The following is a 14,206-nucleotide window of genomic DNA, read 5'->3' as shown; positions in this document are numbered from 1 at the left end:
ATTTTCACAGTATTCTCATAAGGAGGCTTGGGTGTTTTGAAATCTCTCCTTAGTCACAGGACAGTAGAAAGTAAAAGATTAACTTAACATTTCTGCTTTTAAATTGCATCACTGGTGTCTTACGATATCAGTGTCCTTGGTCTTGTTTCAGAATTCAAGATGAGCTATGTTACCAGGAAATAAATTTATATCTGAAGGAGTGGCACTAAATGTAGAGGAGACTAAATGTTCACATCAGCTTTTCCTAGTTCTCAACAGTATTTGTCTTTTAAAACCAAAATTATTCTCTGGCTATTGCATTAAGGAAGTAAAGTAGTTAATAAGTAGCCTTACCTGGTTTTATGTGGAACTTCAGCCACTTGACTAAATCTGCTTCGAATTGGCATAAATTGGATGCAGTCTAGTTATGGTGCATCTGCTTCTTTTCCCTGAATTTTGGTTGTTAAGAAGGAATCTGAAAGATGATGCAGCACTTTTTTTGATCCTAGACTGATACAATTCTGTGGATGTGGATGCTGTTTCTACAGTGTTCCTGTAGCATTTTTGCTACAGACAAGAAGCAACTTTTTAGTTGTCTGACTTGTGGCAAACAAAAACATTATGGCTTTTGAGGAAAGGGATATGTGCTGTTTTCAGCTGAAGAATGCCATTGCTGAGGGCAAATGAAGCAGTAACTTTGCTTCATGCTTATTTTTTTACTAATATGGGAGTGGAAACATTTTGCAAACCTGACCTGTCAGCCACAAAACAAAACACTGATGAGCAAGCTCACAACCTTATGAGTAAAGATTATCAATAAAGTTAGAGAGCAGGTGCTTCCAAAAACTGGAAAGAGTGTTGTCATCTTTTTCCAACCTAGCCTCTATTAAAATGAGTGATCTTGGTAAGGGGATGGTTTGCTTTGCCAGGTGTGGTCTGCCCCTGGTCAACAGGTTGTAATAAAGACCATGATGAGTACATTTATAACAATTAAAGGTTAGGGCCAACTGATAACTGCCAGTTTTTCATAGGTTAGGATAAAATATACAGTGAAACCTTTGGGGGTGGAGTGCTGCCCTTGGGCACCATGTCCAGGCTGTTTCGCCAGCAGTGCTTTGAGCCAGTGCAGTTCGTGTGTGTGACAGCATTTCATGGCAAATGATGATCTCGTTCCCCTCCACTGGTTAATGTTTTTCCACAGGCACCTGGAAGGGCTTGTGACAAGCATCAGAGTGCCTGTGGAGTGGGCAGCTGGGAAAAGTGGAGCTGTTTATTGCCCAAAGAGGGGAAAGTGGAGCTGCCCCCTCTGTGCACCAGCCAGGCCTTCAATCTGCACACCTGAATAAAGAGATGTGCACTAAGAAGCACTGAAGGCAGCACTGTCCTAATGACTGCTGTTGGAAGTTTGCAGCCTGAAATGTGCATATTCCTCTTTGGTTTTAAAAGCATGGCTGCAGTGTTTGTTTTTATATAATTGCTCCAGGCCTTGGAGCATTTTCTGGAGCAGTAAAAGATCTTGGTTCAGTTTTTAGAGATTGAAACCCAGGCTTCCTAGGAGGAAGGGTGGGGGTATGCTTACCTATGGATTGCTGCTATCTTGGTGCCCTTTGCATTCCCATGCAAAGATTCTCTCTGTAGAGAGGTTAAAGGAAGTAAACTTTCATGGTGTAGCTCTGCATTTTAGTGCCTGCTCCAAATACTTTGGCTTCTTCATCTTCACCCAACACTTTTGTGAATTGGATGCCCTTGAGGCAGTAAAGTTTGTGTTCTGAATTTTCACTGAAGGGGAAAGTGATGTTTAATTTCAGTCTTGCACTTGTAGACAGTCTGTGATCCCAAGTGTTACTAGCATAGAGGAACTGCATCTTTTTGTTGTTGGCAGCCATGAAGCAAGTTGATGTGAGTAGCATGCCGTGGAAATAAAATCATGAAAGAGCAAAAGATGGGATTTTCTCACTTGGAGAAACTGAGACATTTAATGAAATATGTACCAAAAGCAAGTTTTCCATATCTGGGCTGTGGATATTTGTGGAATGTAATGTGAAAAGAACTTGAACTTCTGTTCTCAGTTTCGTACTTCTTTTGTGACAATTCACTGGGTTTTGGTTTATTGAAGAGTAGAACGGATTTACAGCAGTCATCCAGTCTGTAAGGGCTGGACATCGTGCTCTGGGGGTGGGCCAACCTTTGACATAGCTCTTTACTCGGTTAAAAAAATGGGGTCCGATTTGCAGTACAAATTGGACAAATGTTGTAACAATGTAACGGGATCCTCTGAAATGGAAGCGTTTCGATAATGCAGGCAGGCTGCTGGCTTGTTCCCTTTCTTTGAATCCAAATGCATCAGAATGTGCTTCATTGTTTGCCTCTGCAGCCTGCTGTGAAATAGCTGGGGCTGAAGTTCCAGTGACAGTTTACAAGTTAAAAAGACAGCTTTTTGGCCACTGACCCTCTGCGGGAGTCTAATCTTTGTTTTGTAGATGCCTCTTTATCTAGGGAAATTACATCAAGAAAAGAGGTGTTGGATTACTTCCTCATTGTTCCTCTTTGTTAAAGATGACCTCCAAAGAATTTTTACAGGCTGATTTGTACTTCTCCTTTAGGGTACATTGAGAAAACAAAGTCTTCTGTGAGAATTTCCTTCCCCTCCCGTTCATACAAACCCTTATTTGCTTTGTTTTTAACTGTAGCTTTGGAATGTTAACTGTGGACATTTTAACTCCTGAATTGAAAAAGATCGAGACTGTTAAATTAAAAAAAAATGGGAAGATAAAAGTTCCTTATTTTAAGTTGTTGTTAGAATGCTTTTATTGAGGGACAGCTTGTGACAACCAGAAGATAGTAGTAGAAATGCAATGTGCCAAGAGAGCTGCATTTCAGTTAGTATACCTTATTTCACTCAAGGTAGCCAGAATCAGCTGTTCCACAGGCACAAAAATAGCCTGTGTTCTTACCCCAGTCAGTCTGTCCATGGGCTGCAGTGGAAGTGCTCTGCCATTTGTACCTGTGCTGACAGTTCTGGGAAGGGAATTGTGCCTGTTCTAAGGCCTTGCCTAAACATCCTGGGATTTGGTGGAGTCTCATTTCAATCAGCTTTGCCATTCCACTGGCATGGTCGTAGCTGTCATGGCACATGGACACAGGCAAGGCAGGGTTTGTAGATTGATACAGCTTCCCTTACAAGATTTTTCAGGCACTCAAGCCCTTCATTAAATATTAAGCATTAATGAATGTTCTGAGAAATGTGTAGCCTGAAATTTTCATGACAGTCTTTTGTTCTTTTGATAACTTAAGGTCTGTTAGGGGGGATGAGCTAATCTTAGGAGAAATCACCCACTGTGTATACGATGTTTATGCTTTAATGGCTGCTTTGGGATCTGCAAGGAAAGAGCATGCAGTGGGTGCCATTGCCTACCTGAACAGGAAAGTTTCTGCCAGTAGGGCAGTTGAGAGGGGATTGTAGGGAGAAGCAGTTTTCATTCTTCTTCCAAATACCAGCTACAGCCAGAATTAAATACCTTTTGAGGTTCATTCATGTGCTGCTTACAGGAAAGAGCATACTGACAAGAGTGGAGTACTGGAGAGATTGCTTTGCTTAGGGGTAGTGGGAAGTAGTCTGACCATCCAGGACTGTGTTTTATCCTCAAAAGTGACAGATCTTTTAAATTTAACTACAAACACTACTGTTAATGTGTTTTCTTTGTTTTACTACCACGTGTCATCATTTAGCTGAGGCAGTAAATCAGCCCTTGAGCCAGGTGAGTTCTGGGAGCTTGGAAGGGCTGCAGTGCTTATCCTAGGGAGTGTCATACAGAGAATAATGGCATTATCCTGTGGTGCTTAAGTCTGGCTAACTGGTCTTTCCTTATCTTCAGCAGTGAAGCAGTGTCCTAAATATGCTGTAGCTGTGGGTGTTGACTCCTGTGACATTGCACAGCTGCAGTGCATGCTGAAATAATGCTGCCTTCTGGTTCTGTTTGGGAAGATGGCAGGGCTGAGCTTCAGACTGGCACTGACTGTCCTCCTGTGGGGCTGGCTGCTGCTGGACTGGGGTGCAGGGAGCAGCTGAGGCTCCTCCTAGGGCTGTGTGGCAAGGCAGCAGCACATTGAATTGACTAAAGCCTCATTTTGTGCTTCTAGGCTGTGTTTAGAACCCTGCTTGCATGAAACTGCCAAGTCCTTTCTAAAAGCTGATGGAGCATTTAGAAGTTTTCTGTATTAAAAAACCCAACAGACCAAACTCTGTAGTTGCTTTTCTCAGCTTATTTTAAGCACAGCAGGAACTCACTGATTCATCTACATGCTGATATTATGGATGCAGTCATTAAGTAGATTTTAAGTCATCATGGCAACTTCCTCTTTAAATGGAAGCTAATTTTAATGAAACCTTTAATTTGCATGCTACAAAAAATGTTGAAGGATTTCATTTATGAGATTGATAATCTCAATGAGACGCAAAACAATATTTTCCAAGACCTCAAGTGTTCTATAGCTTTCCATTTTCTAGTTTTTGTTTTTGTGAACTGTGCAGTCTTAGGCAGAATGGGGCAGTAAGTATCCTCACAATGGTTCAACCATCATCATCTGGTTAGATTCTACTATACTTAGGAATACTTCCTGATTTCTTAGGAAAAGGTCATCCTTCACTGAGCTGTGAGTCATAGAAACTTTATGATAGAACTCAGACTGCCTATGCCTTTCCTGTTCATAATCTTCACTGCTTTCTTTCATTTGTGAACAAATATTTCAGGCTATTTGCACTTCTGTGTTGGCACCTTCCAGTTGCATTCAGTCAGTAGTACATTTTTAAAAAGAAGTGAAACCCAGTAGTGGTGATTTTGGATTAGCTTTTATCTTGCTTTCCTTTGCATGCTCATTTAGGGCAAGCATATTTAGCACTGTGAGGATCCTGCATGAATGACATGGAAACATCTTAGTTCACCGAACAATCCCACTGCCATTTCAAGAAACGACAACTTCTATTTCTGCAGAGCTCAGAAGATCAGCTCTGCTGCTCAATGCAAATCTGACTCTCTGGAGGTGAAATGCATCTTTTATTTTTAACCTTAGTGAGTACTTGGCAGTGAGTGCTGGTGAAGTAAATCCTCAAGGCCTGATGTAAATTGGCATTCCTCTATCTATTTTATTAGGAGAGCCTTTTGCAAGCATCTTGGCCAAATGTGGTTCAGCCTGTTGTGTGGTTGTGCTGTGTCCCGGAGCATTGCTCTCACAATGTCACAGAGGTGATGTAAGGACAGGCAATACTGCTGGTGCTGCAGCACACAGTGGCAATGCTATTGCTTAAATCTGGCTGAAAGGAGAGCCAGTAAAACTTGCTGGTTCAATGTCTCATGAAATTGCCCAATCTGTGCAACCAACTAGGGCTGTTTGTACTGACTACCTGTTTGAAATGTGTGGATTAGCAGGCAGGGGCGTGTGCCTGTGTGTAACTGTTGTTTATGAGCACCTGCTCTGCTTACTTGCATTTTTCTGGGTTTAGCTCCAGCTTCAGATTGGTTCCGTGTACTTATTGTGGTCTAACCCCAGTGGGCAACCAAGACCCACACAGCTGCTTGCTCACTGCCCCAGTGGGATGGGAGAGAGAATCGTAAAAGAGAGAACCTGTGGGTTCAGATAAAGACAGTTCAATAAGTAAAGCAAAAGTTGTGGATACAAGCAGAGCAAACCGAGGAATTCCTTCACCACTTCCCATGGGCAGGCAGGTGTTCAGCCATCCTATCAGGAAAGCCAGGCTCCATCAATGTAATGGTTACCCCAGCCAAACCCAGCACAGTACTGTACTGAAATTGTCTCTTATAGGCTGTCTTTTAAATTAAGATGTCCATTAGCTTCATTTCAAACTGTAGTTGTTGTTGTTTCTCTGGTGTTCAGCTATCCCATCAGGAAAGCCAAGCTCCATCACATGTAGTGGTTACTTGGGATGAATATTAGCTCTCCCCCAGCCAAACCCAGCACAGTACTGTACTGAAATTGTCTCTTATAGGTAGCTTTTTAAATGAAGATGTCCATTAGCTTCATTTCAAACTGTAGTTGTTGTTGCTTACTCTTTTCTTTCTTACACCAGTTTTGCCAAATGGTAGTGTGATTATGTCTTCATGTTTCTTGCATAAAAATAGAATTGTGAATTGGCTGCTTGAAATACAACAAAAACAGTTAAGATTTCAGTTCTGTGGCTTCCTGAATATTTGTTCCTGCTCTTAAAATCTACTTGCTCAACTCCTTCACTGAGCTTCCTGTGTAATGTTGCTAAACCTCCTCTTAATTCTCCTGTGGCTCTTGTGTTTACCAAGTAAACAGCTGTGGCCATTTTAGCTGTTGCATCTCAGATGGAGGTTGCTGACCCTGCAGTGAAGGTAGCAGGAAGGTGGGGATGCCATCTGCTCTGCTGTCACATTGTCACCTTACCATCCTGGGTGATTAAAGCCATGGTGACTGTGCCATACTGAACTCGGACAACTTGAGGTATCATTTAGTTCTGCAGAGTCTGTTACCTGCTCATTAGCAGCTCTCTCCTCTGAGGATTGCCAGGCAGCTGAGGGGATAGAATATTACAAACTGCTGCAGCAAAATTAACTAGAGCCCATTTGTCAGAGCTGAGAATTATCTTGCAGTGATCATATGTAAATGAAATGAGTTCCTGTAAGGACAGAATACATTATTTATTGGCTTTTTGGAGGTGACGTTTTATTACAAAACTGCCAATATCAATTCCCCGTCTTATATTTTTAATTTTCCCTCCTACATTATGACAAATTTCAGCATCTTTTATTGGGCAGTAAAATTCCAATTTAATTATGCATACTGGCAAGTTAAAACTTGTTAGATGGGTTGTCTTAATGTTGTGTGTTAGTCACATCAGAGCACTTAGGTGCTACAGTAATGACACCAGGTGATTAGTGCAAAAAGAATAGATTGTCATTCCGAGTGATTCTGAAGCCTCAGCTGTGGCTTCACTCTCATAATGCATTCTGATGCTTTCTGGCATTCAGACTGCAGAGTTCTCTGGAGATTGTGCCACTGTCAAATAGTCTCTCTGAACTGGCTGCTGAAGTGACACCACACAGGGGTGTACAAAACAAATGGCTAACCAAAAATACTCTGAATGAGGGCTCAGATTAACAGTTGTCATCAATTTTCTGTAAATTTGATCAAATCTTTAGCATTTTGAGTTAAATTTACCCTGGATCCTTTTTGCAGTGTTGTAAGTGTAGAAGACAGTTACTTTCCTGAGTAGGAACCATGGGTTATTGTTTTCTGGGGGATTTACCTGTTTTTGATTGCTCTGATGGAGTGAACAGTGTTTAAATTTGTCTGCTCTAATTCCTTGCACAAGTAAAGACACAAACTCATTCCTTGCAGTGATTGTGACCATGTTAATTTAAGCAAGGGAAGTATAATCACACTGTGTACTACTACCCTCCTTGCAGTCTGTCTAAAATTAGTTGCTGCTTGAGATCTGCTTGAGATCTGCTTGATTGCTATTACTAGTACCTAATGTCCTAGTTTGGTGAAACCTAGTCTGATGATTGAGCTTGGGTATGAGCTTCAAACCTGCAAAAATACAGTAATTATAGAGTACCTGTGATAAGTGGTGTATTTCTAAATAGTATTAACAGCCTGCTGCTTGCAATTTTGTAGAAATAATTCATAAAAGTTGACTGTGGTTTTGTAGATTTACTGCTTTTTGAAGCCCACTTTCTGTCACCTTTCAAAGTTGTGTTTAACTTGTGTTAAACACAAGGATATGAAACTGTTAGTGGTCTCAAGGTGAGGATTCATTACCCAGCAGTGAAGAAATGTGTGTAATTGATCCTATGGGATTTTGGGCACATATAAAAGCAGTTGTCACAGCTGTTTGGTAGCTGGTAAGCAAGCTCTTCTTCCAGCCAACTTCTGCATTCCTCTTTTTAACTTCAGTTGAGTTACACAAACGATTTTTTTTTTTCTTTCAGAGCCAAGACATAATCAGCCAAACTGAACCAAGAGGAAAGAGAATATTTGAGAAGGCCTCCAGCATCTCATGAACGAACCAACGGAACTCGATAATGCCGGTTCTGCAGAGCCAGGTCTGCGGCTCAGAAAAGGACACATGTCTGACCCTGCAACCACACAGGCAGCCTTTGAAGAGGACAGCTCTCAAGAGAGCCTTCTTCTAGTGGAGACACCACTGTCTTCTGACCAGGAAAATGTAAGCCATATGATTGATTGCCTGTTAGGATTTCTAGGAAAAATGAGTTTTGACCTCAGCGCTTCAGTGTTGTAATCTAACTTTGGGAAATGTGGACCATGAGCCTGCAACTTAGTGCCTGCTAAATAACTGTAATAATACCAGGAAGGTTCCAGAAGTATTCAGTTGAATAAATGTATGGGCACTTGGGTGACAAGACCGACTAGTAATAACTAGTTTTACCAGCTTTTCTGTTTTTATTTTGTCCTCAAAGAAATGGGACTTGTACTGGTTTGTGTTCTGCCGAGATGCTGTTCATACAAAAAGATTTTTGTTCTGTAATTTTCAATTAATTGTAAGTGAAAGGAGATGTACTGGCTCTGGCTGCATGTAATCAGACCCTTGGCTGATTGGTATCTTTTTGATGATTAGGACAGAAAAATCTGTTTGCAAGCATTCTTGCTGTAATTAGACTGAACAGTGCATGATATCTTATCTCAGACAGTAGCCAGTAACAGACTCACAAGGCAGAGCAAAAGGATGGGGAAGCCCCTTGTGTTACTTCCCAGGACACTCTCCCAGTCTTCAGCAGTTGTTGGCTCACAGATTTTCTGAGCCAGTGGCAATGTCTGCAAGTTTTTGGTGCATGAACCTCTATAAATTTTGGCAGCCACAACATGCAGAAAGGCATCCACAGCTTTATTAGGTGTTCTACAAAGACACAGTCCAAGCACTGGAGAAAAGTACCTTCTGGTTAGAGATTTCCAGAACTGTAATTAATGCTTCTCCCAGGATATATTCAGATGGATATCAGCATAGTTAAGTGGAAGAGGCATTCATCTTAGGCTCACTATCCAATTTATCATGGATTAATGAGTTTACTGTATCAGCTCAGTCACAGCAAGTGTGTGGTTTTAGCCAGCAGCAAAAACATGCTGGTGCTACTTAATGTACGTTGGGCTGTGGCTGTAATTGCATTTGCCACAAGTTCTGGGTGTTTGCATGGCCCAGTGTCATGGATCAGCTGACATGAGAACTGGTATTTGCCTTCTCAGCTTGATGAGTTGGAGCCCTTACAGAATTTAGTTCCAAGCATTCCTGTAATGAGAAGTCAGGATTGGTATTTGTGTCTAGTAAGCCAAGCCAGTGCACTCACAGTTGTACTGCAATAAATTCTCTAGAACATTCTCAGTACCCTGATAAGGGAGATACCCAGTCTTTTTCCATTTTGTGGAAGGGTGTGAAGCATGTGTTTAAGGTGCAGAGTCTTGGCCAAAACTGGTTAGAAAAAGAAAGGTTGAGTTGTGGTAGCAGATATTTTGAATTTACATATTTATCTTTTGGTGTGTTTGGGATCATCTGCTGTGAAGGCTGTTTTCATTCTTGTCTCTGACTTTCCTGGTTGAATAAGTAGAGTTACCTGTGGATGGAATACCCAAGGTAAAAGTCCATAATTGATTATCTGCTTTAGTTCTTTCTGTACGTTGCTTAGCTAAACAGAAATTATCTGGCTGAATGTTTAATTCTAACATTTTGGCAATGAAACAGTTGAAATACTTTCATTCTCTTTCAGGCATTCGTAGCACATGTTGTCTTTTTGTTTTTTTGCTTTCATCCATACAACAAATGTTTGTGGTTTTTTCATTTTGGCTCACTACAAATGTTTGGCTTTCTGGTGTTTGATTTCTCTTTCCTGGTCTCCTGAAGTGCTGTCACAGAAATTTGTTTTTGCCATTTGGGTCTTGCTGTTACATCTTAATCTGCATCACTTTCTCTGCCATATATGGCCTTGTGCTTTTTAAAATTTTTTTTCATCCTTTTATTCTGGTCCTCAGTGATTTCTTGGGTTTGTTAGTATGATGTCTTTAAATTGTTTTTTGTCTTAAAAGGCTAAATAATTGATGCCTCTAATGGATCATCCCAAAACACTTGGCTGTCAAAAGTGCCAATATTGGCTTGCCAAATGGCCTTTATTATGTGATATTCTGCAGTGTTCCAGATAATCTGGAAAAAACATTATGCTATACATCTTCCTCTGCCTTGTGTAAGCCTCAGCACAGCTGTTGCTCAAATGTCAGCTTGGATTCCCTCTTCTGAACTGCTGTGCATTCTGGCTCTGTGCATCTGTCTCAGCAGAGCAACGTGTATTTGTTCACTAGAGTGACTCCTAAGTTCAAAAGCCTCATTTTCCTCTGGTCTGGAAGAGATTCATGTTCAGATAACAGTAATATAAGGATATTGTTCTTGGCTAGGTGGCAACCAAGCTGAACATAGCCTTATAAAGGTCTCAGGTAGTGCCCACTCTGAATGCAGCCACGATGGGGCTGATGGCAACAATTCCCTGCTGGATGAGGGCTGTTGTCATTTCATATTCTTCTAAATGCTTCTACTTAGGAGAAGCTTTTATCATAGTAAATATGTGTTCTAAAATGTACTGGGCTTAGGACTTGAGGTATTAGTGTAAAAAGATGTATATTTTTATCCTGTAATAATGTGGCATTGTTTATTTTCCCAGTGCCTCCTATTACTGTGCTTACATCATTGCAGCTCTGATATAAAATCTTCTCCAAACCCTTCTATACAAGATTCCTTTCCCTACTTGTATATCCACTTCCTGCTCCACTTGTAGAAGGAAGCAGGCTGAGCTCTTAAGAGGTAGTAGTTGATGAATTTTTGATGAATTATTAGAAAAGACTTTTCTAAGGAGGAAGGCATGGAAGCGTGTCATTATGTTGTTCAGAATTAATTTCAATCTTCCTCACAGCTTGTATTGTATACTATGTACTTACAGTTTTGATGGACCTAAATATTGGTCCTCATAAGTAATAAAGCTTTTTTTTTTTTTTTTTTTGCTAAGAAAATGAAGATGATATTAAGAAATAAGATTTACTCCTAAAAGGTTTTTCTTTTCTGAGGCTTTTGGTCCTGGCACCTACCTGGGAGGTTGCATAGCTTTGAACTAAAAATGAAAGATTGAAAGATCCTACTTTCTGTAAATTGTGGTACATGTAGCAAAGAATTACTGGCCATAAGCATAGAACATGCTTATTCAAAATAATAATAACTTGGCATTCTTCTGCCAGTGCTGTTAATCTGCCAATTTTATAACAATTCCTTTGAGAAGATAGGAATCATATAACATCAATATCCTTTTTATACCTGAACCCCTCTCAGTCTGTATTTTATTCCATAGCTCTATGGTCTGTCCTGGAGTGCAGATATGTCCATAGATTATCCCCTCCTCCCAGTACCAGTTTCAAGGACTAGATACACATCTTGCTGTCTTTAAATGTGAAATTAGTGTAGTGGCAGGTGAGTGGTGAGCCTTCTGTGGCTTGGACCAATAGTAACCATTTGTCTGCATGATAAACACTTGATTATGAGAAAAGCATCAAGCAAAAGCTGCATAATTCTTCTCATTCCTTCAGCAGTTTAAACTTATTTTCCTTTTCCTGGTTTCCACTATGTGCCGATAAGGCATTTTTCAGCAGGTGCTTCCCTCCTGTAGCATCCTGGATTGCCTTGCCTTTGGGACAGCATCCTTTCTCCTGTCCCAGAGTTTGTGTCTTAACTGCCTTTGTAATTCCAGCAGTGATAGTTCCTAAAGAAATCTCTCCTGCTGTGACTTTGTTAAGCTGACACAATCAAATGCATGTGACTTCTTACCCGTGTGATGAATGGGCTCTTTATGCAGCCCTGAAACCCTGTGCTTGGCTCTTTCCCTTTGTACTTTAACCTGTCAGTGACAGGAGGTAAACAACAGAACCATTTTCTTTGCCTTTGTTCCAATCATGGGTTTTCCCCGTGCTTGGATGATGATTCCTTTCATCTTCCAGTGAAGTTGAGCTGTTGTGCAGTTGTCCTGTGAGGCACCAAAATGTGCCCAGAAGGTGGAGAGCTGTTGCTTTGAAGTGTTTGATAATTTACAGTAAGGTTCTGGGGGGAGGTTTGTGTAGCCCTCAAGTTGTCTGAATGGGCAGAAGGAATTTGGGTAAATACTCCTCTGGATTGCTTTTCAGGGAGTGTGGGCTTTGAAGGGAGAACTTGGTTGACCTCTGACAAATTTCATGATATTTCCATGTACTTACAGGAATCTTTCTAGAGCATAAATACCAAAGTGACTTGAAGGAGGAAGGCAGAAGGATGTAACAGAATTTCAGGTACAAAAGAGAAATTTTAGAGTAATTTAGGGTGAGCAAAAGACTCAAGGCTTTTAACTTGAATCATAAAACTTAAAGCATTTTCTGTTACAGAAGTGTTTATGTATTATCTGCAAGGGCAGACTACAGACAGACTTTTTGGTTTTGCAGAGGATGTTTGTAAATAAATGGAATTGTCTTCTTGACTTTCTGGTGCATGCCAGCTGAGTGAAAAAGACAGGTGAAGTCTTGAAGGTCAGAGAGAGACATTTGAGTCTTAAGAATAGTTTTTCTGGGGGAAATATTTGTAAATTCTGATTGGGTGAAATTTCATCCTTTGCAAAGCTACTTGCAAGTTTCAAACAATTTAGCTTTCTTTTCAGTCTGGCATTTTTCTATTGGTTCTTTGGGGTTATGATTGAAATCTTGGCATTTGCTTCTGTGTTTGCCTTCTTCCTCCATTGCATTGCAGTTTTTCTGTGAATGGAAGAGGCCTGGTAAAATCAAGTTGGACTTCCCACCAAAGCACATTTCCTTTTGTTTTAAAGCTGATTGTGTTCAAATGTTGTTGTTCTGTAGATTTCTTTATCACCTCTTCCTTTCCTTCATTTTTGCAACTCATAGCAAGAAATGTTAATTCTTTGAAAGCATGTAAGTTGACATTTTGCTTCAGATGAAAAGATCTTAACATCTGCATTTCTCCTTCACTTGCTGTTCTAAGAACTGGAAGTAATGTGAATTTTACTCATACTGCTAGTCACTGAAGTAAGTGCTCAAATAGAGTAAATTTTTTTCCTCCAGAAAAGCATTTTTGGATAGACAGAGCAGAATATCTCCAAGTATTCCCACTTAGACAGTATGAAGACAATGGGACACGTTTATGGAGATGGTTTCCAGGCCCCAGTGGTGCCTCCCTCGCTCATTAATGTGCCTGGGTTATGAACAGACTGTCAGAGCTTGAGAGACTGCAGGAGAGGCAAACTGGTGATCAGTCAGCCGTGCATGGCAGTGCCCAGGAGGCTGGGAACGTGTGGGAAATGGCCACTCTCCATGTCTGCTCTGTCTCCCAGAAAACTCTCTCTGAAGCACCAGGGAATTTGTCCTGGCTGATGGTTGTGCAGTTGCAGCTGGATTCAGTGTGTCCTGTTACTGGGGAGTGTTTCTGTGCTTTGGGAGGGCAAGTGTTGCTGCTCAGGGCTTGCTGCCTGTCAGCAGGTTTTGTGACCATTGCTTGCTGTGCTGTGTGTTGAAACTAGGAGAGGGAGGGAGTAGTTCTGTTTATAATTCACTGGCACAACAATTTCCCTGCACAGGGGTTAGATTCCATGGGTTTTGCCTTTGTTCTCCTGGAGATCCTATCTGCCTGATTTGGGCAGCAGTGGGGGGGGTGTGTCAACCTTTTACAGTGAGATAAGAGAAAAAAATAGTGTTGTACTGCTGGGTTAACTTGCATCTTCCTCCAGCTGTTTCAGATTGATAGACTCTCCTGGTAAGTTCAGCAGCGCGCTTTCAATCTCCCTTTGTTTATTTTTGTAACACAGCATTTCTTTTTCCATAAGCCCAGCGTGCTTGTTTTCTTTTTCTTTTGTCAGGATTAACAATGGCAGAGGAGCAGAAAATGGCACATGAGACTCCTCTGCACTAGAAACGATTTCTACAGGCCCTCACCCAAACTACTGCTGAGCACATGTTGGCATTGAGACCCTGGGCCCTTGTCAGACACTGAGCTTTGACAGAAAATCAGTATAAAATCAGAAAATCAGCTCAGAGAGTCAACAGACCCTTTTCATCTGAAGATATTTAAGAAGGGAGCTAGTTCTAAAGAGAGTGTTCTAGCAAGGCTGCTGCAAAATGTGACTTTGTCCTAGGACTATTTGCTAAATGAGTTTTGAATGTTAGT

At 41.0% G+C, this 14,206-nt stretch overlaps 1 protein-coding gene across 2 annotated transcripts in view; it reads left to right on the top strand.

Moving 5' to 3' along the window:
* The window catches only part of ADIPOR2 (adiponectin receptor 2), a 55,334-nt gene that overhangs the window by 14,567 nt on the left and 26,561 nt on the right, over positions 1-14,206 (top strand). For both annotated transcript variants that reach the window (XM_066550062.1, XM_066550064.1), the window contains exon 2: positions 7,953-8,188. In XM_066550062.1, the coding sequence (XP_066406159.1) occupies positions 8,021-8,188 (168 nt within the window). In that variant the 5' untranslated portion in view covers positions 7,953-8,020. The remainder of the gene's footprint in view (positions 1-7,952; positions 8,189-14,206) is intronic.

Source organism: Molothrus aeneus, chromosome 5 (genome assembly GCF_037042795.1).
Source record: "Molothrus aeneus isolate 106 chromosome 5, BPBGC_Maene_1.0, whole genome shotgun sequence".
In the NCBI taxonomy this organism is placed as follows: domain Eukaryota; kingdom Metazoa; phylum Chordata; class Aves; order Passeriformes; family Icteridae; genus Molothrus; species Molothrus aeneus.
This window is presented reverse-complemented; position numbering and strand designations above follow the sequence as displayed.